This window comes from Anser anser (assembly GCF_964211835.1).
Source record: "Anser anser genome assembly, chromosome: 8".
Lineage (NCBI taxonomy): Eukaryota > Metazoa > Chordata > Aves > Anseriformes > Anatidae > Anser > Anser anser.
Window position 1 is genome coordinate 9,056,711 of NC_139728.1, and position 25,464 is coordinate 9,082,174.

The window sequence follows — 25,464 nt, forward strand, 5'->3', positions numbered from 1 at the left end:
TTGCCTGACCCTCCTTCCAGCAGCCGTACACTTTCTTTTTTCACCTAAGCTCCAGTAGAAGTTCCCTGGTCAGCCAGGCCAGCCTTCTGCCCTGCCTGCCTGACTTCCGATATTTTGGAATCGCCTGATCTTGTGCTTTTAGGAGGCAATGCTTAAAGACTGACCGGCACTGATGGACACCAATGCCTTCAAAAGCCGTTTCCCAGGGGACCTTGCTGACTAGTTCCCTGAGCAGCCTGAAGTCTGCTTTCCCCATGTCCAGCGCTGAAGTTTTGGTGGCAGTTTTCCTTCTGTCACCAAAAATTCTAAACTCAACCACTTCATGGTCACTATGACCGAGATGGCCGCCAGTTGCCACGTCTCCCACCAGACCCTCTCTGTTCTCCAGCAACAGATCTAGGAGGGCACCTTTCTTAGTTGGCTCCCTTTGCACCTGCACCAAGAAGTTATCATCTAGGTGCTTTATGAACCTCCTGGACTTGCTTGTGGCAGCCGTGTGGTGATCCCAGTTGATGTCTGGCAAGTTGAAATCCCCCATAAGGACAAGGGGAGTTGATCTCGAGGCATCTCTTAGTTCTGCAGAGAATAATTCATCGGTGTTGTCGTCCTGGCCAGGTGGTCTGTAATAGACTCCCACAAAGACATCCTCTTTATTTGTTCGTCCCTTAATCCTTACCCAGAGGCTCTCAACTTTGCCATCGCCAACCTGAAGTTCCACACAGTCCAGCCCATGCTTCACGTACATCGCCACCCCGCCACCTCGCTTACCCTGCCTGTCCCTCCTGGAGAGCCTGTAACCATCTATTGCAACACACCAGCCACAGGGCTCATCCCACCAGGTTTCGCTTATGCCAATGATGTCGTAGCTGTGGGACTGGGACAAGACTTCTAGCTCATCCATTTTATTCCTCATACTGCATGCGTTTGTGTAGAAGCACTTCAAATGCGCTACACGCAGCACCTTGTGGAGCCGACCGAAGGACCTCACTAGCACACAGTCCCTCAGCACCACGAGGCGAAGAGAAAAACTGCCAATTCATACAGTGTCAGGAGTGACTGTACGACAGATTACTACAAATCACATCAAGAAGTTGTAGAATCACATCATTTTAAATAAGAATCATTTTGGTTAAAAAACAGCTTAAAATAGTAGATTACTCAGAGGATATAGCACAGTCATAAGGAAAGAGCACGGCTCTCTCTTAAGTAATGAAAGTTGCCCAGATAATAATCTGCTAAGGGTCATGTGCAGAAGCACATGGATTAACGTGCTACATCAGCACTGATGCTTATCAGGTATCTCTGTGTGTACCTTTTTGTTGGTCCTAAGGCTGTTTAATAATTCCACTCAGATGCAAATATTTTTGGCATTTTTAATTGTAGCGTAACTCTGAACGAGTGGCTTTGCCTATGCCAGCTCTCCCCTGGGAAGACCAGGACTGCCTGGTCACTGGGGCTGCAGCAGGGAGAGACAGCAATGGGATTTTCTTCTTTGCCCTGTTCCATCCCCCCTGGTCCCAGACTGAGTGCATTGGTCACACCCTGGGGGCTGAAACTTTCTCCTCCTCCTCATGATCATCAACACCATGAGTATGTTAAAATACTTCAGATACACATTGATGAGTATGCTAAAATACTCCAACTGCATGCATATTCCATATCGTTCTTGCAGTATAGCCATTTTTTACCAAACCCAGGAAGTTACAACAGCTAACTAAGACAGATTAAGCAGGGACTGTGGTTACAGATATTGTATACCAGTATCTGAGCACTTCTGGTACTGAGGATTTGTTGTAGCTAGGGATTTTAGCCCCAGCTTGTTTATTTCTAAGTCTGTTTTGCAATGCTTGCACGCTCGGCTCCATCCTCACATACACACATCTGCCAGGCACATCACCTATTGCTCCCAGCTTCTACAATACCAGCTTCAGCAACAGCAAGGCATTTGAATTCAGCAATGGGATGCAAAAATGAACCTCGGCGCCAGTCTCCCAGTTTTGTTTGAAATGCCGAATCGCCATGATGGTTTTCCACAGCTTGAAATACCAGAGCAGCCGCTGGGGGGTTGCAGGAGACACTGACGCTGTTCGAGGCGAGTCCCCTGGCTCCTGGTCTGGTTGGGGCCAGCCAACAAATTCAGCAAGAGCTAAGACATGCAACCAGCGTGCAGAAGTTGCCTGGTAAAGCAGGCCTCCAGCAGCAGTCCAGCTCCAGCAGCAGCTGGTGCAACCACAGCCACCTAATAAACATGTTTAATAATTAAACTGCCTACAGCCCTTGCCTACGCCTGTGGTTGCCTTTGGGTCTCCAGCACTGATTAATTAAATGGCAGAGCAGTGCTTGAGACAGGCACTTAGAGCTTTAAAGCCTACTTTTAAAGCACCTCTGCCCCTGAGCAGCACGCATGGTGGTCCCTGGGGCACTTGCTGTGTTTTAGGCCAGCTTTTTCCTCCCCATCCACCAGGCCACCCCCAGCTGGGCCATAGCTAAAGCAACGCAGCCTCAGCTGGGAACGTTCCCTCCTGCTGAGCGTTGTGACCACAGATGTCCCCATAAAGCATGATTCTGCCTGAAAAAGTGACTTCCCGTGCATCCCACTGCCTTGCAGGGCAGGGACAATTGGATTTCTCCTCTGAAGTGTCAGCTGTTGGTTGCAACTGCCCGCTGCAGCAGGGTGTATCTGGGCTCTCCCATAGAGCTGGTGACCACGGGGCCTGGGCTCCTCTTGGTGCCCGCCTTGGATGTTCCCTGTCCCAAAAGCTAGGCTCCTGGCCCCAAGAGGGCAACCTTGCTCCCTGTCTGCGAGCGATGGAGGTAGGTAGGTGCCTGTGAAGCCCTGCAGAGGGCAATCCAGGCTGCCTTGTTCCGACACCTCCTTCTTGCCTAGAAGGCTGAAGGACACCGGGAAGAAGACATCATGTCTTCTTCCCCTCCCCAGATGGCCCCCAAGATGCCTGTGGGCTTCAAGATGCCAACCCCACCAGAGAGCCGTATTCAGATACTACTTACTGGGAGGCCAACCATCTCCAGCCACCAGACCAGGAGATGCTGCAGGCAAAGACATGCTGAAGCCTTCCTGTTGCAACTGGGGATGCCACTGTGTTCCTCGGCCAAGAAGCGTACAAGTAAGGAAAGTTTAGGACTGGAGATTTGCTGTCTGTTCCGGGATCTGGTTTCAGTGGTCCAATAAAGGGGCCTAAAGCAAAATTCATGAAGGACATCCCACCCGTGACAGCCGTTCAGCTGCAGCTGGGTTCCCTCCGGCTTATTCTTCACGCTGTCCCATCACCTTCCTTTGTGTGGTGACACAAGCTCAACAGAAAGGTTGTAGCTGGCTGTCATACAATGACAGAGGCCTCGTTCAGGGTGCAACCTCCCTCGCAGGCTGCATGACACCTGCCACTTGTCTTCCGCCATGCAAAAGGGGGACACCACCGTCACTAGCTGAATTCTGCTCTTCGGCTGATTTTTCAAGCTTCCCTAGAGATGGAGGTTTAGGTGATTTCCCGCCCCCATCCATTTGAAGAGAACTTGAGCAGGGAGGAAAGAAACAGGGATATTCTGAGAACAGGCACACTGAGTCATGCCAGGATGACAAAAATAGCTGCCCAGGGAGCTTCAGGTTGAATAGAGAAGTTCCCAACTACCGTACGTCCCAACGAGCTTGGCAGCTAGGGGGAAAAAGAGGCATGGGATGTCCCCGTGGTTTTGAGGACTGGATTTCATCTGATGTGGTGGCAGGTGGTGTAAACGCGGTGAACGCCAGTTCGTATGTATGAAGGAAACATCTGGACCTCAATAAGCAAAACAAGCCCTACAGGGATGCTAGCCCTGCGTAGGAGTGAGGGGGCAGGTCGCAATCCCGCAAAGCTACCCTGTTACCACAAGACTTTTCTCACAGCATTTTCCCGGGATGCCCTGAAGCCAGAATGTTTGCAAACTAAATACGCCTCCTTTCCGGCTGCACCTTCCCTGCCTCCTCCTCCTCTCCTTGCCCTTGCCTTCAAAGGGCAGTGTGCCGCATGAGATCATCCTGCCAGGTGCTGGGTGGGCAGCTGGGATCTGTCAGCAACCTGCACGCTTCAGCAAGCTTAGAGATGACATCTCCCTTAGCCAGGAGGAGCTGGAAGAGAGGTGGCTGCTCTTCTGCGAGGGAAGGTTGAGGGGAGAGGCTTCTGGAGGAGGTTAATAATTAAACAGGGGAGCGACAGGTGCCAACTAGTAACGCCAGAACATTGGTTTCTGGGCTGGGCAGGAAATGTCACTGTGGCTGCAATACTGACTGAAGTTTTGTTTTCTTTTTCTTGAATCTCAATCAACTTTTCCATTCCAGAAGTAAATAGAGAGAGCATGTAAGCAAATAGACGGGACCATCTTTTCCACCCACCACTCACCGATGGGGTATGAAACATCAGACAAGCTGTGCTTGACCACTGACTGGATTCCCTCGTGCTGTGCTTAGGAAAAACTGTCCTTGTTTTCCTAGCTCTCTACCCACAAATGACCTCACTCATGCCTGCAGCGTGGTAGGGACATGCAGAAGCCAAGCAGGGGCTGCTGTGACTACTGTCACAGGACAAAGGGATGACTGAATCAAGCGTTTGTCTCCATCAGTTCAGCACTTCCAACACACGGTCTCTACACCATGCATTGCAGCCTGCCCATGCTGCCACCACCATTGCCAGCCTTCAGGTGGCCACAGGAAGATGAGGGCTGCTCAGTCTCCACACCACGGCTGTGAACATGGGTTCGAGCATACCGAAAGTGGAAGTTCTTGACGCTGCCTCTCGAGAGTCAAGAAAGCCATGTTGAAGTCTTCCTTTTGCAGCTGGGGATGCTGCTGTGGCCCTAAGCCAAGAGGTATGCATGAGGAGAGCTTAGGACTGGAGCTCTGAAAAGCCGACTCATGGGTTAGATTTGAGGAAAAGGTTTGTGACTGTTCTTTATGTGAGTTATCACACTAGATTTGGATGAAAATCTCTTAATTTCTGCTAAAACCAGCTCCTTGTTCTGCTAAAAACAACTTCAAATTCTGCTAAAACTAACCTCTTTCCTCCGAATGCAATACAGATATTTAATCAAATCAGTTGAGGGGCTGGACTGAGTCATGTTAACATAACTGGGACTCAGATTTGAGCAGGCACATTCCCACAGGCAGTGATTTTTTGCTAATTCTTTTCAAAATTAAATGTTTACAAGTTTCGTTTCAAAAAGGCTTCATTTCAAAACACACAGCAGTTATTTCAAATCAAACAAATAAAAACGAAACAAATAAGAGCAAAACAAAACACTTCATATGGGGATGACCAAAACACCTCAGTAAAACTGACTTTCTGATACTTCCATCTGGAAAGAGGAGCGAGGGAAGATGTTTTTCCAAATTTTCAGTGAATTACTAAACCAGACATTTACACAGACCCAGGGAACACCCCGCTGCTTTTTCAAACAAGCTGTGAGGCTTGTCTAGGACATCTCCTGGGAGTCTGGAAGTCTGCACGAGGAAATGCAAACCTGGGGAGCTCTGCAGTGCTAACATGGAAAGCAGTTGGAGGGCTGCATTTTTCCACTACCTCCAGTCTGGAGTGAGGACAAGCCATGTTTTCCAAACACATGCCAGAGACAGGAATAGAAGCTCGGCTCTCAGAAGACAAAAAGCAGTTGAGCAGAGATGGCAGGCAGCCACCCAGCTCAGTTGTGTTGATGGGGCAGAAGCAGCCCTTGACTGAGCCCCAGGACCGTACCTGGCCATTGCATCCCTGCCTTCTTGGCAAGCCCAGCAGCCCCAGCACGAAAGGACAGGGAATTGCCTTGGGTGCGGGATGTGGTTCCCCAGTCTGCTTTCCTTCGTGGCTTTTCCACCCTTCCTCTGGACAGAGCCCAGAAACCATTTGCTGAGTAAACACAGGAAGGAGACTCCTGCAGAGGAGCCTTGACACGGAGCCACAGGGTTTCTAGCAGAGCAGCAGGTTCATGACTTGCCAAAGAGAAACAGCTCCTGGCAGGAGAGGCTGCCCCACCAGCTGCGAGGGCAGGGCACGGTGGCTCAGCAGCTGGCCGTGCATGAGTGCACCCTGTCCCCCGGGAGCAGTGACAGGCACTCGGCATGTGCTCGCCCATGCCTGTGGTCTCCTGGGCTGCAGCACAGCGTGGCCGCTACTGCGACAGGCATTTACAATCTGGCTTGCTGTCCACAAGCTGCAGGGGAGATTCTTTTTGCTTTTCTAAGTGGCGCAACACTCTGATCTCCAAAAAACACTGTACTGGGATATCCCTCTGTAGTAGCGTAAGGGTTTGGCAACTCCTTCCTCCGAAGATTTGTCTCTCAGCCACAGTGTTCAACTTCCCCATGGGTACTCCACCACTGGGGTCTGCACACCTGCTGTCCCCACCACGTTCCTGCTTCTGGCCCTGGATCACAGATGCTCAGAGGGGGTACCCTGAGCTGCATGGCCCTGGGATGGGCAGAGAGCCCTGCAGCTGCGGGACTCTGCACGGACCCACAGAACTGTAAGGGGTGGGAGGGCGAGCTGGGAGCCACACTCGCTGCTCCGTACAAAACTAGCTTCGGTGGTGGTGGTGAGCATCCCATTAAATGGACAGACATCAGGTTTAAATGGAAAACAAGGACTCTGTGTTTTTGTTTTCCATACACTAGGTAAATAACAAGGGGAATTGTCACGGCTGGGCGGATAGGCTCAGAAAACAGCAGATTGACACAGCAGAAATCCCTCAAAAACTGCTCAACCCAAAGAAGCACGAGACACCACAGTCCTGGCAAGTAGGGTGGGACTGGATAGACCTTGGAGCCTACATGGCTTGTCCACTGTTACACAAGGTTGAATAGAAAGGTAAATACTTTGGGAAAAGATCTGGTCAAAGGTGGCCACAGCTGAGCACCCAGACCACGGTGCTGCCCTGGGCCACACAGTGCACCAATGCCTGCTGCCTCTGCAGCAGCACTGGAGGAGGAAATCCCCTCTTGCAACACGCATGTGACCCTGGGGTTTGCGCAAGGCAGGGTACGGGAGGGCATTCAGGCAGCTCGCACAGCCCTGGCTCCAGAGTTCCCTGATGCTGACTTTGCTGGTAAAGCGGCTGTTCTTCAAATGCACGGAAGAAATAAAATCAGTGCCTGATGATGCAATGTGGAGGAAGTCAGGAGGGGGGAACTTTAAAACAACATCCACGCGCTAAGCTACGAGAATACAATCAGCACAGGCATCCTTGAGCAATGGCAGTGGGGAGCAAGGGCAGGTCAGATAGCGCAGGGCTCAGGATGTCACCGAGCAGCTCGGCTCTGCCCACGGGGAGCTACAGAGGAAGGCAGGAACTGCGTCGCCCACCGAGCCACTTGCCCCAAGGGGCTGGTGCCATGTAGCACACTTGCACCACTGAGCAATGAGGTTTTCAGAGCCAGGTCTCTCGGCTGGCTGTCCCAGAGTGGGCACGTAGCTCCGAGCTGGGCAACCTGCAGCAGTGAGGCCATAGTTTCATTTCACTGCTGAGGGCAGAAGTAGAGGGAGGCAGGCTGCCAGACGCTGATGCAACACATGGTGCTGCTTCGTAAGGCTTTCTGAAGGATTAGGAGGAGGAGGATTTCAGTGGCCGGGGGCGGGTGATGTAAGCCTCCCAGCCCTGGGCTGGGAAGAATCACACCAGTGTGTCACTGCTCTCAGGAGGATTTCTTCTTTCACATCTCAGCGAGCTGGGATCTCTGCCAGACAAGGAGTAGGATGGATGAGTAAACAAACAGCACTTCACTTTCTTTAAGCAGTTCGGAAGGAAAGTGAAAGAGCTGAATGAGATAACAACTGCTCTTTTTCCCTTGCTCCTTTCCCTTGGCTCCTTGCTGCTGTGTGCTCAGGGTGCAGTGCTGTCCTTGGGAATGACTCCATGCACCCCGCAGCATGCCCAAGTGCTCTGTGATTTCACATGAGAATCACATCCTAGCCTTCTCTACACAACCTCCCACATTGCTAGAAGGGACGTTGCTCCATGCTCGTCCCACGCAAGGAGTGTCTCAATTTTGCACAGAGGAGCCAAGTTCTGCTGTCACACAGGCAGCATGTCAAAGAGAGAAGCCAAAAGAAATGGGATGCCTGTAACTGAAATAAACCCATCTAAATTAATACCATGACCACTCTGCTAACAGAAACCCCAGCAGCTCCAGTACTGAATATGGACCAAGCTGATACAACCTAGGTTAAATGCTCACTGGGGCCAAGATGAACCCTTTTGTACGGTGAGACCCCACAATTGATTCACATCACTGTGCTATGCGAGGGGCAGGTATAGAAGAGCAAACACAGGCTCTCAAGCCTGGACACGAAAGCAGGAGTGTTACTGAAGGGCAGGGGTAGTGTTCAAACAGTCTGGAGGGAAGATTTAAAATAATGAGTTGCCATTCAGAAAGGAGACCAGGCAAGTTTATCCTTTGCCTAAGCAGGAATGATCTGCTATAGAAATACAATGAGGAACAGTTCGGCAGAAGGGCACCTGGGAGGTACGGTGTGCTGGGACTGGGCTGGAGACGAGACTTACTGGAAAAGGCAGGCATCACGTTGTCCATGAAAGCTGAACTGAGGCTTGAAGACCTGTGTTTACCTGCCTGTCCTGCTCTGCTCCAGGAGCTACACTTGCAACTTTTCTCTAATCCCAAATATTGTCCTTCCAGGAAGGGCATGAATCAGTCACACGAAATCCCCAGGAAAACTGGGGTATTTGGGGGTGTAGAAAACATCTCCTAGGAGTCCTGGTGTCCTCTGGACAGATTGCTTGCCTGTAAATGTCTGAGGCCGAGAGAAAGAACCGGCCTGTTCTCTGTGCCCACATGAAAGAAATTATCTGCTTAATCTGTGAGCCCATGGGAGACCAAGGAAAAACTCCTCATTTTTAATGACATCTGTAGCCCTGGAAGAGTGGGCCTCTTTGGGGTCTTTAGGAACAGAGAGCTGAACACCTTTTGGGTGCCGTGCAAGTACCCCTGCTCCTGCATGGGATGAGGAGGGGGGCAGAGGACCTCCTCGGGGGTCCTGCTGAAGGAGTGAACCAGCACCAGAAACTTTCAAAACTAACTCACCCACCTGTCTGCAAAAGAATTGAGTCAAACAGACTTTCCAAGGACAGTGCAGAACCACAATGATATTCTAGTTAAACCAAGGCCCCTGGTATTCACTGCGTGAGGGGAATGCAAACAAGGGCTCAGCCACTTCCCTCTTCGGGCTCTTTAGAAGAGCAAGTGCCACAATAAGAACTTCTCTGCCCCGTCCCTTTCACGCTGTTTCTGCTAACACTCGTGCTCCTGCACTGCAGCTCTCCTGCAGCCAGAGGATGCAGAGCGGGCTGAAGCTGCGCTGCCTGTTCCCAGCCAGGTGACTGTGGCCAAGGAATTGGGGAGGGCTCTGTAGCTTTTTGGACTAGGCAAATCACCACTTTACTGCAGGTTTCCAGACGCAGAAGTATCTCCCTGCCAGGAGTCCCGTGTGCGTTTTGCTTTGACTGAAGGACTCAGGCTGCGGGAGTGAGAAGGCCAGTCTCTTCACAAAGTAGCATTTGCAGCAGGAAACCCAAACTATTACCCCCAGAAGCCTCCTCAATCAGCACCGACAGCTTCGATGGCCTAGACACCCCAAGCTCTGGGCAAGCACATCCAAGGGCCTGAAGCAGGGCTCCCTGTGCGGTGCATCGCCGCGCTTGGACTGGCAGCCCCGGCCCACTTCTAACCGCTGGCATGCCCTGAGGCATGTTCAGAGATAATTAATACTACTCTGTAGTTTCTCTGTGCTTTACTCTCTTTCATCAGGTCGTTTAAGACACTTGAGCCTTGTTGCAATGTAACAGCATCCAAACCACACAGTGCTGTCACTGCCTTCGTGCTGCTTTCGTTGGTGAGAAGCCTGCCTGTTACAGCTGCTGACAGCTCGCAACTTGGCTACTTTTCCACTTCAAGTTTACAGGCATTGCCCCTGAAGGAAAGAAAAGAGCTAACTAGAGAACAAGGAAAAGAAAATGGCTAAATATAACTCCACCAACAGATCATGTTTGACATATACTTCTTCGCAGGAAAGAACAGAGTGAGCATAAAATGTGGCCACCACTTTTCCGTTTTTCATTTGAATGGAAATTTGTCAGAGTTACAGGCCCAACCCTTTCCTCCTCTTCCTAAAGCACATCTTTTATCTTGCTGCCAGAGGCTATTTGTGGATACTGCCCAGCTCCCAGTTGGCACACTTCTCTCACTGAGAGCTGTGAGTCCCTGCCAAGCGCCTCCAGAAGCTCTCATGTCACTCCTGCGCAGCCACCGCCATCGCTGCACTCAGCTGGGAGCAGAGCAGGGAGCATCAGACCAAGCTGGTGAGGCGAGGAAAGGTGACAGCAAAAGGCTGCCAGTCTGGAGGAAGGCTCTGCAGACCAGAGGCTGCTGAGAAGAGTCTCCTAGCTGGAGGGTTTCCAGTCTGCCACAACACACAATGCACAACAGCATCACATTCCAGAAAATCATGGGTTTGAGCTGAACTTACAGGGGAAGAAAAGATTCTAGAAAAGGCACAACATGGCTAAGATTTTGTAGTGTTCCTCAGATTAGTCCTACTGTACTCTTTAAAATTTGTCAAGGATATCAAGAGCAGGTCTAATTTACAGATAAGCTTCTAAGTTGTCAACCACAACATTCAAAAGCACCTATGCAGAAGCCAAGAACCATATGAGTAAGCACAAGGAGCCTCTTGCACGGGAATCCAACTGACCACAGCCCTGTGTACAGCACGATTCTTTCTGGAGCAATTCATACGCCACCACACGAGTCCAGAAGTTCCTGAAGCTGGCACACACATCTGGCTGCACACATAATAGAGACCATGGACTTTTTCACCTCGTGGACTTGGTGAAAGCCCTGCTGGGAAATGCCATGTAAAGGGACTGCCTATGCCTCACCCGAGGTTATTGCGGTAGCCCTGTCAGCTGCATCAAGGGACACCACCGATGTCCACCAGTGGTTGCCCCAGTGGCAGATCTGGCTTTTGCAATGCTGAAATACTCACAGATGGAAAATACAAAATGGAAAAACATTTGTAAGGGAAAGCAGAGGAAAGATGGCACATGGAAAGGAAGAAGAGGGTAGAGGATTGCGTCAGTTGTGGTGTTTACATATGACAACACCATCCTACATGGCTGCTGATTAAGGAAGACAAAGAGGAAGTGAGCATTAACTCTGAGGTGACGCTGTGGAGATGGAAAGTGAAGGAGGCTATGAGAAAATGATTGAGGCAGGAGCAGAGGGGTCAGCTCAGAAGTGCAGCCCTGCCTGATGCTCATTCCTGGCATCAGCAAAGAGAAATAACGTGGAGAGCGAAAACACAGGGGATAGGTGAAATGCTTGAAGCTGGGAGACTGCAACAGCTTCTTCCCAGCTGCAGATAAATGCAGTTTGTCTAAGGCCACCACAATTCTCTCCCCTCTCCGTTTTCCACCATCTGGGTATATTGCGCACACTGCATATTTTATGATACATTCAACTGTCCGCAGTTGGAAGGAGAGAGTACAGAAGGGAGCCCTCTGGAGAGGAAGGAGGCTGGGTTTGGCCAAGGATTCCTATTCTCCAGCAACAACTGTGGAGAAAAGGAGAAGAGCAGATGTTTGTTTTACGCCAGTGAAAAGTGGCCTAGTGGTTAGTCATGAGATCAACCACTGGAAGACATAAGTGTAAGGCTCTGCTCTACTCCTTGTGCAGAAGGACTGAGGAATAGCCCAGGCTCTGGTTGGGGCACGCAGGCACACCTGCGCCTTTCAGGAGCCTTGCAGGGCAGCAGGGGCAGGCAGGGCATGCCCACCCAGCTCATGCTGCAGTAGGGAGACACTTCATGTGATGCGAACAGGCAGCACACTCCACCATCCCCTTCCCCTGCGCTCCTGGGAGCTTATGGCAAACATGGGGTAGCTTTGCCAGCCTGCAGTGGACACAGCCTGACCTGACAGCCAGCCCTGGCCGCAGCCCTTCTCGCACCACGCGGCACAGGCAGGTGGTGAGCTCAGTGGCTGAGGAGCTGGACAAAGCCCAGCCAGCCCTGCTGCTGGAGGGGAGATGCCTGCAGCCCCAGAGCCACTGCGGCTCCGTGGGAAGATATGAGAGCAGTGCCGGTACTGTGCATTGGAAGAAACGCTCTTTGGTCTCAGCCCAAAGGCTCTGGATGGGAACATGGAGTCACAGCTTTTTTTAAACCAGAACCAGAAGCCTCTGTTGTGCAATGAAAAATGTCCTGACACATTTCCAAAGACATAACATTCATTTCTCAGAGTTATGAGAAGCTAGTGGGGGTGTAAGGTGGCAGTTGGACTCGGCCCCTTTTACCAGCCCTCTTGTTCCAACGGGTCTGCTGGGAGAAGAGCATGCTCCCAATTACCTGATGATACTGGGGTGTCTCCAGCTTTCCTCCAGGAGCTGCTGGCTTAGCTGGATTACAGCTCCAGTCACAGCACGAACCACGCAGAGGACAATTTTCCATCTAAGACTCCATTAATTACACAGCCATTGTTTCACTCACTGCTGCAATCGGTTACTGATGCAGTTAACATTCAGATCGTACCGCTCACCAGCCTTGCAGCCAGCGGCCAAATGAAATGTAGTGGATAGAAACTGAAGGCATACAGCACTCGAGACAAAAGTTTAACACGGAGAGAGAATAGGTAAGAACACCACAAATTTGGCACAGCCTCCAGTCGTGTCGGGGCTCCTCCCAGGCCCCAGAGGAGTCCCCGCGCTGGCATCATCATCCTTGGCAGGCTCAGCACAGTGAGCGCCAGGCGCACCGCTGCTTTGCTGAAAGCGTGAGGCAAAACCAGAGGACTGGCCCACTCAACTGGGAGGTGGCTGTGACACAGGGAGACAGCCGGGAGTATCTAGGGAGGGAGAGTTTGCTCAGTTGAGAACTTGCCTTGGCAAAGAACTAGGTCTTGAGAAAGCCTGTAGTGGGACGTCCTCGAGGCTTTTCCATTAACTGTTTCTGTGATCATAAAACCAGCCTGGGCCTTTGGCCACCCCTGGAGCAAAAAGTGCTGCTTGTCAGCTTGTCACCCCCAGCTTCCCTATCGGAGCCTCTGCTCGCAGCCAGCTAGGCTGGATTTCCAAGCGGCTGTGAACACATGGCCTGGGTCTGAAGCTTCCCATTGAGCCTCCGCGGCACGCAGCCTCCCGCAGCCTGGTGAAAGGTTCTCTCACATCCTTGGAAAGACGTGGTATCTGGAAACGCGCCAGCCTTCCCACAAGCACCCATAAAGAAAGGCTGCACCAGATCGTAAAGATGGGGCAACCTGTCCTGTCACTGAAAACAAGTCAGTCAGGACTCAGAAAACTTACCCCGGGGCTAAGCAAACTGTGTACGTACGCTGGGTGGTGACACGCGTGGTGATAGAAACTGCATGGTTTGTGACTGCCGAGGCTTTAGAAAGCATCTCCCCAGGACTGGGCTGGAAAGCACAGCCCAGCGTTTGAGCGAGAGGAGCTTGGACAAACACTCGAACCGTGATCGTCACCTGGCGTCAAGCTGGCTTACGGAAAGCTCGTGTCTAAACATGGGGCGGTAAGTCTGCAAGTCCCACTCTGCACCTGGCCCAAGAAATTACTACGGCCCCGGAGCCTGTGCTTAGGCAGAGGAAGTGAGATTAGGACTGCAGAGCAGCATGCGAAATTCCTGCTTAGAAGTGAATTAATCTAAAGCAGATTAATTGCGCTTTAATCACCTTAACAGATAGTTCATATTAAAAAGCTGGCAAAGAGTCAAATGCCTGCACCCACAAATTCCAAAACAATTTAAATGCTAGGGTTGAGCTTTGTGCATTTCCAGATGCGGCACTGCAATCAGGGAAAGGGTGCAAGGGAGGAAAGGCAGGCAGGAATCGCATATCTTGCTTCGTTGTATGAAGCATGGCTGCTTGTACAGTGAACTTGTTTCCATCCTGTCCTAATAAGCTGTTAGGACAGAGAAAGGAAAGAAAAGGAAGGACCAGACCAGCATACAGTGGGCACCCTGTCAATAAATACACCCAAAATCCTATATAAATACACGCAAAATCCTATTCTAAGAGCCAGGGCTACTTTTGCGAAGTGCTGGGAAATAAGGAAGAAAATGAGCCCAAGCGTGCCGGTGATTATATCCTCTGTGCTGCTGGTCTTAGGCTGAGTTTGTTTCTTAACTGGGGGCAACGTGGCTAAACACTGGCCGAAACAAAAACCGCTGGGATCCACAGAGAAAACACAGTTGAGACACAGCCATAAATATTCTTCAAAAATAAATAGAACACCTTAATTTAAACAGCCCTGTCACCACACCCAGGCCAGGCTGAGGCTGCAGGGAACTGCAGAACAAAATGTCCTCGCTTGCCGGTGCCTGCCCGGGCTCCCCCGGCCCCGCAGCACCACAGATCCCGGCACGGAACTGCAGCACCGCCACGCAGCAGGCAATGCATTTACAGATAGCGTGATGGCAGGACGGATTTACAGCCCCTTCAGCGCTTCTACTTAACTCTGAACGCACAAGCCACCGTATGCATGCTTAGTATGTAATTCACGCAAATATAACACGAGCTGGACTCCACCTCTACTGAGTGAAATGCCTGTTCGATGTCCGGATCCAGCTCCAGCCCCTTCTTGAAGCTGATCCTTCCCATTTTAACGCCCTTTTCTCTAAGTAACTGGCAAATTCTGGGTGCCAAGACTGACAATTTTCTGCCCCTGGGCTCTATCTGAGGTAGCAAAACAAAAAAACAAACACACAAACAAAAAGTAGGGTTATTTTACAGGGTTAAAAAAAAAAATGTTGCTCAAATTGTTGTTGGTAGATCTTCTTTTCCTGTCTTGGGCCACTTTCTAGTTTTGTTGTGTTTGTTAATGTACATCTTTTTAGACCCTCGCTGCCTACATAGTATATGGCATGTCACAGGAAGTCTCATTTGCATGCTTTAAAATGAAGATTGTTCAGGGCTTTTTATCTGGTCAAAGGCAGGAGTGGCAAGCTTAATGTCTGCTGCTGCAGGGTCAGAGTCACAGGTCAATGTTGTTTTGAGGCCAAAATGGGGTTTCTAAACCAGCCCGAGGGAGTGCGCAGGGAGAAGCAGGCTCCCTGCCCTAGTGTTTCAAGGCCATGGGCTCTTGCTCGCAGCGCTGGTGGCGTGTGTTTGTCATCCTGGTGCTGCTGCCTTTCATGGTGACTGCATGGTTCTGCATGCTCCCAGAGGAGCAGCTGGATCCTCTGTAGCTCTGGCAGGCATGGCTTCAACAAACCACTTATCTGAGGAAGGGAGCTGGCGCAAAGACAGCCATTGCTCTTCCCTTGTATCACTGCAGGGTTGGGAGCGGAAGAAGACACACGGGGTAGAGGTTAATGCTTCTCCCCATGCACGCCAAGTCCTTAATTGCTTTTTTTAGGAGTTTGTGGAAAGTACCCCATTTCCTTGACGTCAGCCATGCGGAGTCACTACCAAGGCAGGCAGAAAATATGTACCATCTGGGGGTGGTGGGCCACAGGAAAATCACATTGGGGCTTACTGGGGTTTTCCTCAAAGGCATGCCCACGCCTTGCCCTGAAGCTGTCCCAAAGTGTGCCCTGATGGCAAACAACCCTGCAAGGTCCAGCTGCAAGCAAGCACCTTGCTGCTGCCTCCACTGCTGCCCTTCCACATTCGCTCCGAGTAACTCCCTGGCACCTTTCCTCTGAGAAGGTCCGAGTTGGGCTGCAATCCAGAAGAGCCAGGGCGCTTGGGCTGGCGATGGAGATGTCCTGAAGAGAGGCAACAGCTGGCACTGCCCCAGCGGCTGCCTGGGTGCAGCACAAGCAAGCTTCCCCATTCCTCAAGCTGAGACTCCTTCTGCAGGTTGGAATGAGGACTGGGAAGAGCAGAAGCAGAAGGCTAAAGTGCATAAAGTTCATTTTCCATGCACTCCATCCATTGTAGAATTAGTGAGTGCAGCACAGCTGTCACAGATCTCTATGTGACAGCTCTTTGGGTATCAGAATTGTTTTTTAAATAAACATCAATGAAGAACACGTTCATATCAAAAGAAAAGTCAAAAGATTATGTACAATGTAAAAGCAGAAACTACTTCCAATGTTGACAGTTAAATAAATCATTTTAGGAAGACTCTGAAAATCAGCCAGCTCATTTCAAACTGCAAAGTGGAAGAAATTTTAAAAATGTGGACTATTTTCATACTCTGCCCTTCTGCTCAAGTCATTAGTGTGGAAGTCAAAGCTGTTGTTTGCATGCGTTTCCACTTGCCACCGAGACCATACTTGTGGCTCCACAGCACTGCTTGCTTGCAGTCATGTGTTGAAGTGTGTGTAGTTTCACTTTTACCGCATGAATCATGTCCTCAGGGAACTGCAGAAATGCCCTTCCGTCATCACTGCTCAGATCTGTGGTGTCAAAACGAGAAACGGGTTTAATCTGGTGCCAGCTTCTCAGCCCCGTAAAGCACCGGTACCTCCAGAGGTGGGAGCAGATTGCATGCAGCCATCTTGGCACCTCATCCCTTCAGTTTATGCTTGCTGAAGAGTTTGTAAACTTGACTCGCACAAAAGTCCGAGGTGCATTTTGGAACCCTTACAGCTTATTACCGGAGTTTCATTTTGGTCATTTTGGGCTGGGAGCCAAACGAAAGTCCTCTGCCTCAGTTTCATGAGGAAACACTCACGCATTGCCTCTTAGTCCCGGACTAGTGATGAAACACACCATGGCTCCTCCTCTCAGCTTTATTAGCATGGGGAAACCTTCAGCATAAAACTGTCTCCACGCTCCGTCCTGGTAATGAGATCAGGAATTCTGTCAGTGCCTTTTCTGACCTTGGTGCTGTTTGCATCCTCACCTCTGGCTGTCTGAAGATAAGCACCATGGAAGCACCAAACTTGCTGGAGAACGGAAATATTCCAAGGGAAAGGAAATGTCCGTGTTGCAAAGTGGCTTTATATACTTCAATATTTGTTTTGATTGCGCTCTCAGTAGTCTTCTGTTTGCTCCTTCATAAACAGGTAAGGATAAATTTCTGACTCTGGACTATACAACACGCATATACTCCTAATGGTTAATACTGCTGTGTTTATACTATCATCTAACTGCAAACTAGTCATTCTTTCTCTCTTGGAGACTGCTAACTCTTTTGCCTTCCAAGTTTTATCTAATAATATTTGACCCAGTTCCTTGGGAAAACATCTTCAGCATTTTGCTTTTATTTCCATAAGACCCAAGTTTTTATTTAATTCTCTTTTATGTCCTCTCCTGCATCAGTGATGTACACTTTCCTAACGTGGTGTGGACTGATGATGCTCTGTCAGGACAAGACGCTGAGGAGTCCTGGTCTTTCACCAGGCACAAAGCCTTTTCACTCTATTTTGCCAAGTGCTAATACAGTCTTGCCTAAGTAGCAGTTACTGAGTCATGTTGTCCTCTGGATTTCATTAGCTAATTTCAATTTTTTTTTTCCTTTTCTCTATCTGCATGTACTGTAACAAAAAGAAATACAAGGGAGAGCCAAGTCATTAGTGTGCTGAAGTCCAGCTTTTTACTTGCTGCTTTCCAAACCGAATTAGTTTCTGGGAGGATCCAAGGCATGTTTTTAATATCCCACTGTGATGTAGCTCCCTCCACAATTCCAGTCCTGGGGAAAAAATGGACAAGGAAAAAGCCCCCTTCTGTTAGGAGGCAGGATGGCTTGTTCTCATGGTCTTGAGAATCATCTAACCTTCTTGTGATATAATGACTTCAGGGACCCCTCAGAGAACTGACTCTGCAAAGCACTGATTGCTTTTATAAAATATGAAAACTGCTCAATTCCCACAAGAGAGAAACCTAAATGCACCTTACAGCACTATGTAGCAGACAATTAAAAAAAAATAGAAAGAAGAAATTGTTTTGGTACTTTTAGCCCCCCTCCTACAGCCTTCCCTATCTATTTCAGAGCTGTGGAGCAGCAGGTCCATGACCTGCAGTCACAACTGTATCCTTCTGATGGCACTGAGCACCCAGACACACACAACATTTCCCACATCCCTCTCACACTCTGCTTTATATGATCTTGCAGAAAGACAGTTCCTTTAGCGAGTGAAAGAACTGTCCTTAATCCCATCGGTTTATGTTAATTGGAGAGAGACAGGAGCTAGTAACGAAAGCCTTTCCCTGCAAGGAACCGATACCCTCCCCAGCACGCAGGACAGCAACCTCCTAAGGAGCAGACGAGGTCCTGTTTCAGCAGCGAGTGTAAACTTTTCAGAGCTCGCAGCCCGCAAGATGCGAGAGGCAATTGGGTGCCTACGCCTGTAACTTGATCTCAAGTCTGCTTTTTTGGGTCCCTGACCGGACAGCGAACAAAACTACAAAACTGCTCTCTGGGAAGAGCATGACCTCCATAAGCAAACACCGAGCCATGACTCACAGGAATGTACTGAAATCTCTCACTCCTGTCAGTTTACCACTCGTGCTCCCACAGAGACACCTCCTTCCCTGGGCTGGAAGGGCATCGGAAAGCCGCCCTGGCTACGAGACCAGAAAGCCCTGTGCCTGTCGCCCTGAGCTAAGCACGGTATAGTGGTTAAAGGGAGGTAGGCTTAAAAGTCAGCAGCTGTCCTCCCCATCCTGCACATAGGTACACTCTTGATGGCAATGAAGCCCTCAGGGCACTCCGACGCAGTGGAGCCCTTGCAAGGTGTCAGCTGTCAGCATGCCTCTGCTGCTCCCTGAGCACAGCAGGAAAGCAGCATCTGCGCTACAGCACGGGCTGGCCTGCCAAAGCACCAATTCCGGAATAAATGATTTCAAGTTGCAATGCACAAGAAGGAATGATTCATGGTTTTTATGAGGGTGAATTAGCACAACATTGTAAAGCTCCCCACGCGTATGGCTTTGAGTCCATATCTACAGCTATACCATTTGTGACAGCCACTTGTGAGAGCTGAGTCCAGGCATGAAATGAAAGTCCTGGCACTCGAGACATGCGCAGATCTCCTCCAGGCACTGCTAACGGTTGTCTTCTTTATTTTGTAAAAATACCACCAAAGTAGATATGAAAAAAGCTGATATTTTTTAAACACTTAAAACTTTGTCAGAGAACAACTGTATTTTTCTTAACAAATCATTGTTTGCATTTGAAAGCAATGACTGTAATTACAGATAAAAAGGTTATTTCCCTTCTTGGGGAATGCTCTTATGCACTTGCGATGATGCTGCTGCTCACTGACAGATGGAAAAGTCTCAGCAGAAAACACTGACCAAGCGTTGCTTCTTTCCACAGCCACCAGAGACATGCTGGGCACATGGATTTTGTGAGTATGGAGATAACAGAGCTGCTTTCTGGTTTTGTCAGACTTTTGCTGGGACAAAGATTACTGTCTCTCAGTATCATCTCACAGTCCCTACGCCTGCTCTCACCCGCTCTGCAGAAAGGTGTAAATTCTGACCACAGAAATACAGAGCCCATAGGAGACGCTGGCCATGACAAACAGATATCCTCAGCTCTGCACCTAGGGCTGCCAGCCAGCAACCCTGTCTCGGCCAGAATCAGCCAAGCTCACTTCTGAAAACAGCCCATAAAATCAGCGTCACAGGGTCAGAATTGTTGCTACCCAGCGTCGGTAGTCAGTTCCTTAGGCTCAAGCAAGGGCAGTCCTACAGAAACAGCCCGTGTACCAGCACAGAGCCTCAGGGAGATTTCATCAAATCAGTGAAACATTTTGGCATGCATTAATCTAACCAGACAGGATCCCCCAGACAGAGGCGGTGGCTGCAGGTACCACTGGGGCTGGGTATCCCCGTTACCTGCTATTGGACCCACCCTGCATCGAGAGCCTGCTGCATGAAGTACTGCAGAAATATGTGCCTTGCGCTATGCCCAGTCAACCTGGCCGTGTTCCCACTTTGTCACCCAGGCTGTGAGGTGGATGACAACTGCCACCCGTCCTGAGCTTTACTGCTGGTGGGACACGTTCATTCAATGCAGAGAAGGGGGCAAAATCTGGGAATCACAGAATCACAGACTGGTTGAGGTTGGAGGGGACCCCTGGAGGTCATCTAGTCCAACGCCCCTTGCCAAGCAGGGTCACCTACAGAGCATGTTGAACAGGATCATGTCCAGACAGGTTTTAAATATCTCCACAGCCTCTCTGGACAACCTGTTCCAGTGCTTTGTCAGCTTCACAGTAAAGTTTTTCCTCGTATGCAGACAGAAAAACCCACAGGCTCAGCTCTCATGAAAGACTCAGCTACAGCAGCCAGTGAGCAGAAGATTCCTGTAACCCTCATCATCCTCAGATCCAGCTGCAGTTCCGCCCATGAATTGGTTCTCATTAGGGACCAGCTCAGACCGAGCCCTCAGAAAGGTTCCCTTTCTCTAGGGAGCTTTGAGCAGCTCATCTGCAATGGCAGGGAGCCCTTGCAAGCCACCCATGGCCCCGGGGGTCCTTCAGAGCTTCTCTCAGCAGATTGAGACCCGTTCCTAGCACTTCCGAGTTAGTAAACTGAAAAAGATCCGTAATAACAATAACAACAATCATCATCTAAAGAAAATGTCAGAAAGGGAGTGGGGAACAAGATGTGGCAACAGGAGATAGTAATAAAATGTGCACATACAGAACAAGGCTGCCCTTAAACACAATTAATCACCATTCCTGTTTTGTCTGTGTTTTCCTCAGTATTGAACTATTCTACATCCACCAACAAAGCTACCATGATCTGGGAGTGGAACTTAAAGCACTGCGATGATTTGGTGCAGCAGAACCGCAAACACCTGATAATTAAGAAGAATGGCAACTACTTCATTTACGCTCAGATCAGCCGCCAAAAGAACGTGACAGAGCTTTTTACAGTGGAGCTGTACAAAGAGCCAAACATCAGTCTCAACAAGGCTGTGGGACCAAAGGCAGGGGATGAAAAGGGCATGGTAAATTTTGGTAGACCTTTCTACCTGCAGAAGGGAGATACGCTGTACTGCGAGGCAAATATCGGTCCTGAAGCTATTACGATGGGGACTGACACGTATTGGGGCCTATATAAAATATAGCAGGATTCTGTTCTGAGTCAGCTCCTCCCTTACACCCTCCAGGAAACCTTAGGGCACTTATCGTCATGGATGAAGAGCGTGCGATTTCTCTTTGTATGAAATTCAGTTTGCTCGAGTGCATGCCGTAATAGGCTGGTATCCTGCAGTGACAGAGTAAGCTTAAAAAAAGGGGGGGGGGGGGGGGTAGCAAACTTTGGTAATAATGGATGGCACCTGATCACCACAAAGTACAAGAGAAAGACGCTTCTGGGATGAAGAGTCTTTGATGCACTGCAGGGTTGACCCTGAGGTCCTGGAAAGACAAGTCACTATATTCAATCTGTTCTGAGCTGGGAGGAGCTCTGCTTTGCAGCTGGTTGCATTTCAGAGCTGGGTAGACGTTGGTACCTTGGGTCCCTTCTAAAGAAAGGTGCCATGTAAAACTAAGGCATTCTATATGATTCCTGCACAACCTGCCCATAAGTGATGCATATAGAGTGGGGGGGTGAAGCAGTTCAGAGACAGTCTGTGATGAAAGGAAAGCTTCTCCACCCCACCTGCAGCTTTGCCCTCTCTATGCTACTGGCAAGGGAAACACCACATTGGAGCTTCCTAAGGGAAACTTCCTAAGGGATGTTCCACATCGGAACTTCCTAAGGGAAACACAGCCCCAGGCAAGCAGAGCTGTGGCACGCTGCACAACGCGTGCACAGCCAGGCCGGTACTGCAGTGGGGAGGTGGGAAACATGAGCCAGCAGGGGAGCAGCACGGCCTTCACGTGCTTGGGGAGCTGAGACGCTGCTCGCTTCAAGGCCTTGACTACCTACGGCACTTGCTGGGATGAACACCAAATCACCTGCACATCACGGGAAGGTCTCAAAGCCTTAGCAAAGGCAAAGTGCTCCTGGAAAACTAGTCTGCTGTGGCCACGTGGTGGTCCAGCCGCCCCATGGCGTAGTTCCTCTCCCTTGCCTGGGCTCTCCCGGGGGCTAGGTGCTTTGCTTTCCTGCCAGTTGCACCTTTGTGTGTGAAACTCCTCTGTCGTGCCTCAGAGCACATCCCAGCCTTATGGATGGAGTTGCACGGGAAAGCAAAGAAACTGAGAAGCTGACTAGAAATAAATAATCACTTAGGGTGCTTGGGGTGGGTTGGGGCAGTTAGTGCTGCTGGTAGCTCTTACAATTTTATATTCTATGTATTTTAATTCTAAAGAACCAAGAGCCAACCTTTCACAGAGATTTCTCCAGTCTCATGTTTTGTTTCGTGCAATCTGTTACTGATGAAAATGTTACTCTTGTTCTTACTTTGCTTGGTTTATTTCCCTCAGTTTAAAATAAAAAAATCTTACAAACCGCAAGTATATCTCACTCCTTTGATACGGACCGAGAAGATAACTGACTGACGCATTTCTCTACCCCTCATATACTTTCACTGAACTGCCTCTTCTGCTCCGAGTGGCTGGCGGTATGAGCACGGAGTAAGAGTATTTTGAGCTGCACAGTCCCAGGGCAGCATCGGATGCGGTCCTGAGCCCTACACGCAGGGGAGCTGCCTGTGGCTCAGCCCCATGGGAATGGGGAGGAAGGGAGGCCTGTACTCAGGGCAGCCCGCGCACATACGGGCACAAAGGCAGGCAAAGTGGCAGGCGGCAGAGGCAAGCAATATGGCTTCAGCATTTGGCAGAAGCTGTCGTGGGAAGGCACCCCCCCCCCAGTTATTTTGTGAGACACAAAGCAAGTCCAAAAGCCCCCACTGGGGGTGAAAGACTCCTCACTGAAAGTCAAACCAACAAAATCACAGACCCTGCAATACCCCAGCCAGAAGATCTGGCTCCGACACCCAGGCAAGGATAAAAATGGAAGGCAGATGCAGAAATGCCCTCTGAAAGAAACTGCCTGGTGGCCTCCTTGTCCCATGGGATGTTTTCAACATGCCCATCAGAAGGTTGCTCACAGCAGAGCTGCAGGATGGTCTCAGCATCCCCCTCCCATCAGCGTGTCAGCATTAAGTCTTGTGTCCCTGCCCTACGCTTCAGAAATGAGTGGGGAAATCTCTCTGTTCTCTCCTTCTTCTTTGAGAAGAAGAGCATGCAGAAGTCCTCACACATTGGTACTCGCATTCAGTGGGGCCAGCATTATGAACATCATGAAAACAATAGCACTACCCCAACCCTTCCTCCCCAGCCCACCCTGCCAGGGACCAAAGTGTTCAGATTCCTCAAAAATGTAAACATCTCCTTGCCTTGCCCAGTGCCACAAATTGGAAATCCTGCCCCCCTGAAAATTCCCAGGATTATTAAACCAGTACAGTCTCAAAAAGTCATTTACATTATAATTTTTTTTTCTCTGATGACTGAAATTATCATTTGCCACTAGGAGAGTGTTTTCACTGAGATGTCAGGTTACCAAAAAGTAGTGTACTTCTCTGTAGCATGAATGCCTTTTAATTAAACGTGCTTTCTCATCTACGGGAAGTATGACTTAAAGGACCATGAATGTATCATGAGATTGACTTCATAAGTAGTTAGTCACATGCCCTCAACCAGGAAAAAACGCCTTTTTTTTATTATTTTTACAGGATTCAGGGAGTTTCTGCTTTCCCAGAAGCTTAGTACACTGCATAGCCCCGTGCAGGATCAAAGACACAAAGGCCTTCGAAGTTCAGAGTTCTGTGTCTTCAGAACTAACCAAAATGTGCTTCTATAAATGGAATAATCCGTTTTTTAAAAAAATAAATGCTTGAATACAAAATATCACAAGATATGAGTCAGTTCATCTGTTTAACAAACATCCTCAAGCCACCTACCATCACCACACTTCAGTATGCTACTCTCTCCATCGTTGATGGAAGTCACATACTTTTTATTATAGCATGATTTGAAAATTTAATTGGGTTTGGAGCAACATGGTCGGATCAGCTAATACAGAGCTGCTAACCTAAAAAAAAAAACAAGTGCTGCTCCAAGACCCTTTGGGTAGACAAGGTCTTAGTGCTGCAGAAAGCCAACTCTCGCCTTTGGTGCCCCTTGAACACTTGTGACTTGAACTTCCCCAAAGCCAGTAGGATGCAGGTAGCAAAGTGTCAGCAAAAGTGTCAGCAAAGTCACTTTTGAAAATGGACTCTGTCACCAAAAACTACTTCGGTGAAGTACTACTTGCAGAAGCCCCTCTGAAAGCCACTGGTACATGTTCTCTAAGTCATGTGAGCACTTGTGAAAATCCCTCCCCTGTTACAGGAGAGCCAGTAGGAAGCACCTCCAGCCCTGTAGCTGCTTGAACCAAGTGAATATCTCTAGATGTGCTTGGCTTGCCTTGCTAGAGACAATTTACTCCCTTCTCAAGGCTTTATTGCAAAAGCAGAACTAGTAAGCAACACATTCATTCATTTTACTCGTAATCCAAGGAGGAGAAAGAACTGAGCGGTGGCGCAACCCCCCAGCAAGGGCCTGGAGCTCCCTGTGAGACCATTTCTGCATGCTGTTGAAGCAGGGTGGCAGGGCAGGGCAGAGCTGTTTTCTACTCCATCCCATTCAAACGCAGTTCGACTTCCCCACACCCCAGCTTAACCAGAAACAAACTTCCCTTTTCTTACAGCATGTTGCAAGTTGTGTTTCTGGTTTGGGGAAATGTTTACAAAAACATATGCACCCTACTAGAATACAGAGCGATGCGTCATGATGCTCTCGCTATACACGTTCGGTGGCTGCGTGCCTTGGAGGAACAGCCATCCACCCGACCAACAGGGAAAGGAGTCAGCAGGCAGGTTGTGCTCCCTCCTCGCAGTGAGTAGTGAGTGTCACACAGCAGAGCAGACGCACTCATCCCAAAGGACTATGGCTCCTCTGACCTATATGCATACAAATAGGATTTCATCCAGAAAAGAAGAAATCTCTGCGGCTGAGCAAAAGAGACTGTACATGTAACTGAGGTTTCTTAAAGTACACTTTTTCAGGCTGTGATTTTTGGATTCACCATAATTTATCATGAACTAGAAGATAGAAATGTAAGAAGATGATGGAGGGTTAAAGTGGAGCACTAGAAAGCTGAAGACCATAATGGGGTTTTGGATCTCAAGTAATCTCAAAACTTTAAAAGCTACAAACAAAGGTTCTGCTCTTAGCTTTCTGAATCCATCATCACAGCCTGCAGCAGCCTTGCAGAAAGGGAGGACAGAAGAGAAACTCAAGACGTGTGATCCAGTGAGTTCACAGTACAGATGCTAAACAGTATCCATTAAAGTCTCATATTTTCCTCTTTGTAATGCAAAATCTACAGTTTTCCTTATTAACTGTGTGTCAAAGCCTAATTTAGACTTGATAGGAACACAGTCATCATTACCTTTTCTTTAAAGTGTAAGTTACTGAAAAGTCAGTTCACAGAATCATGGAATACCCACCCCAAGCTGGAAGGGACCCACAAGGATCACCAAGTCCAACTGCTGGCTCTGCA

The 25,464-nt window shown here is 49.3% G+C and overlaps 1 protein-coding gene and 1 long non-coding RNA gene across 5 annotated transcripts in view; one reads left to right on the top strand and one right to left on the bottom strand.

The window, feature by feature from the left end:
- LOC310903799 (uncharacterized protein) overlaps positions 1 to 25,464 on the bottom strand; it is a gene marked incomplete at its 3' end in the record, with an annotated part of 144,054 nt that overhangs the window by 36,015 nt on the left and 82,575 nt on the right. Inside the window, exon 4 of one of the 4 annotated variants that reach the window (XM_083847740.1) lies at positions 17,031 to 17,644. The exons of the other annotated variants lie outside the window; for them this stretch is intronic. Within the exon in view, the coding sequence (XP_083703866.1) occupies positions 17,603 to 17,644 (42 nt within the window). Of the gene's footprint in view, positions 1 to 17,030; positions 17,645 to 25,464 lie in introns of those variants that run through there. 4 annotated transcript variants of the gene reach the window in all.
- LOC310903801 lies at positions 15,700 to 22,368 on the top strand. The gene is made up of 3 exons (XR_014587816.1): positions 15,700 to 17,018; positions 19,274 to 19,304; positions 20,670 to 22,368. It is a non-coding gene; the product is annotated as an uncharacterized lncRNA (long non-coding RNA).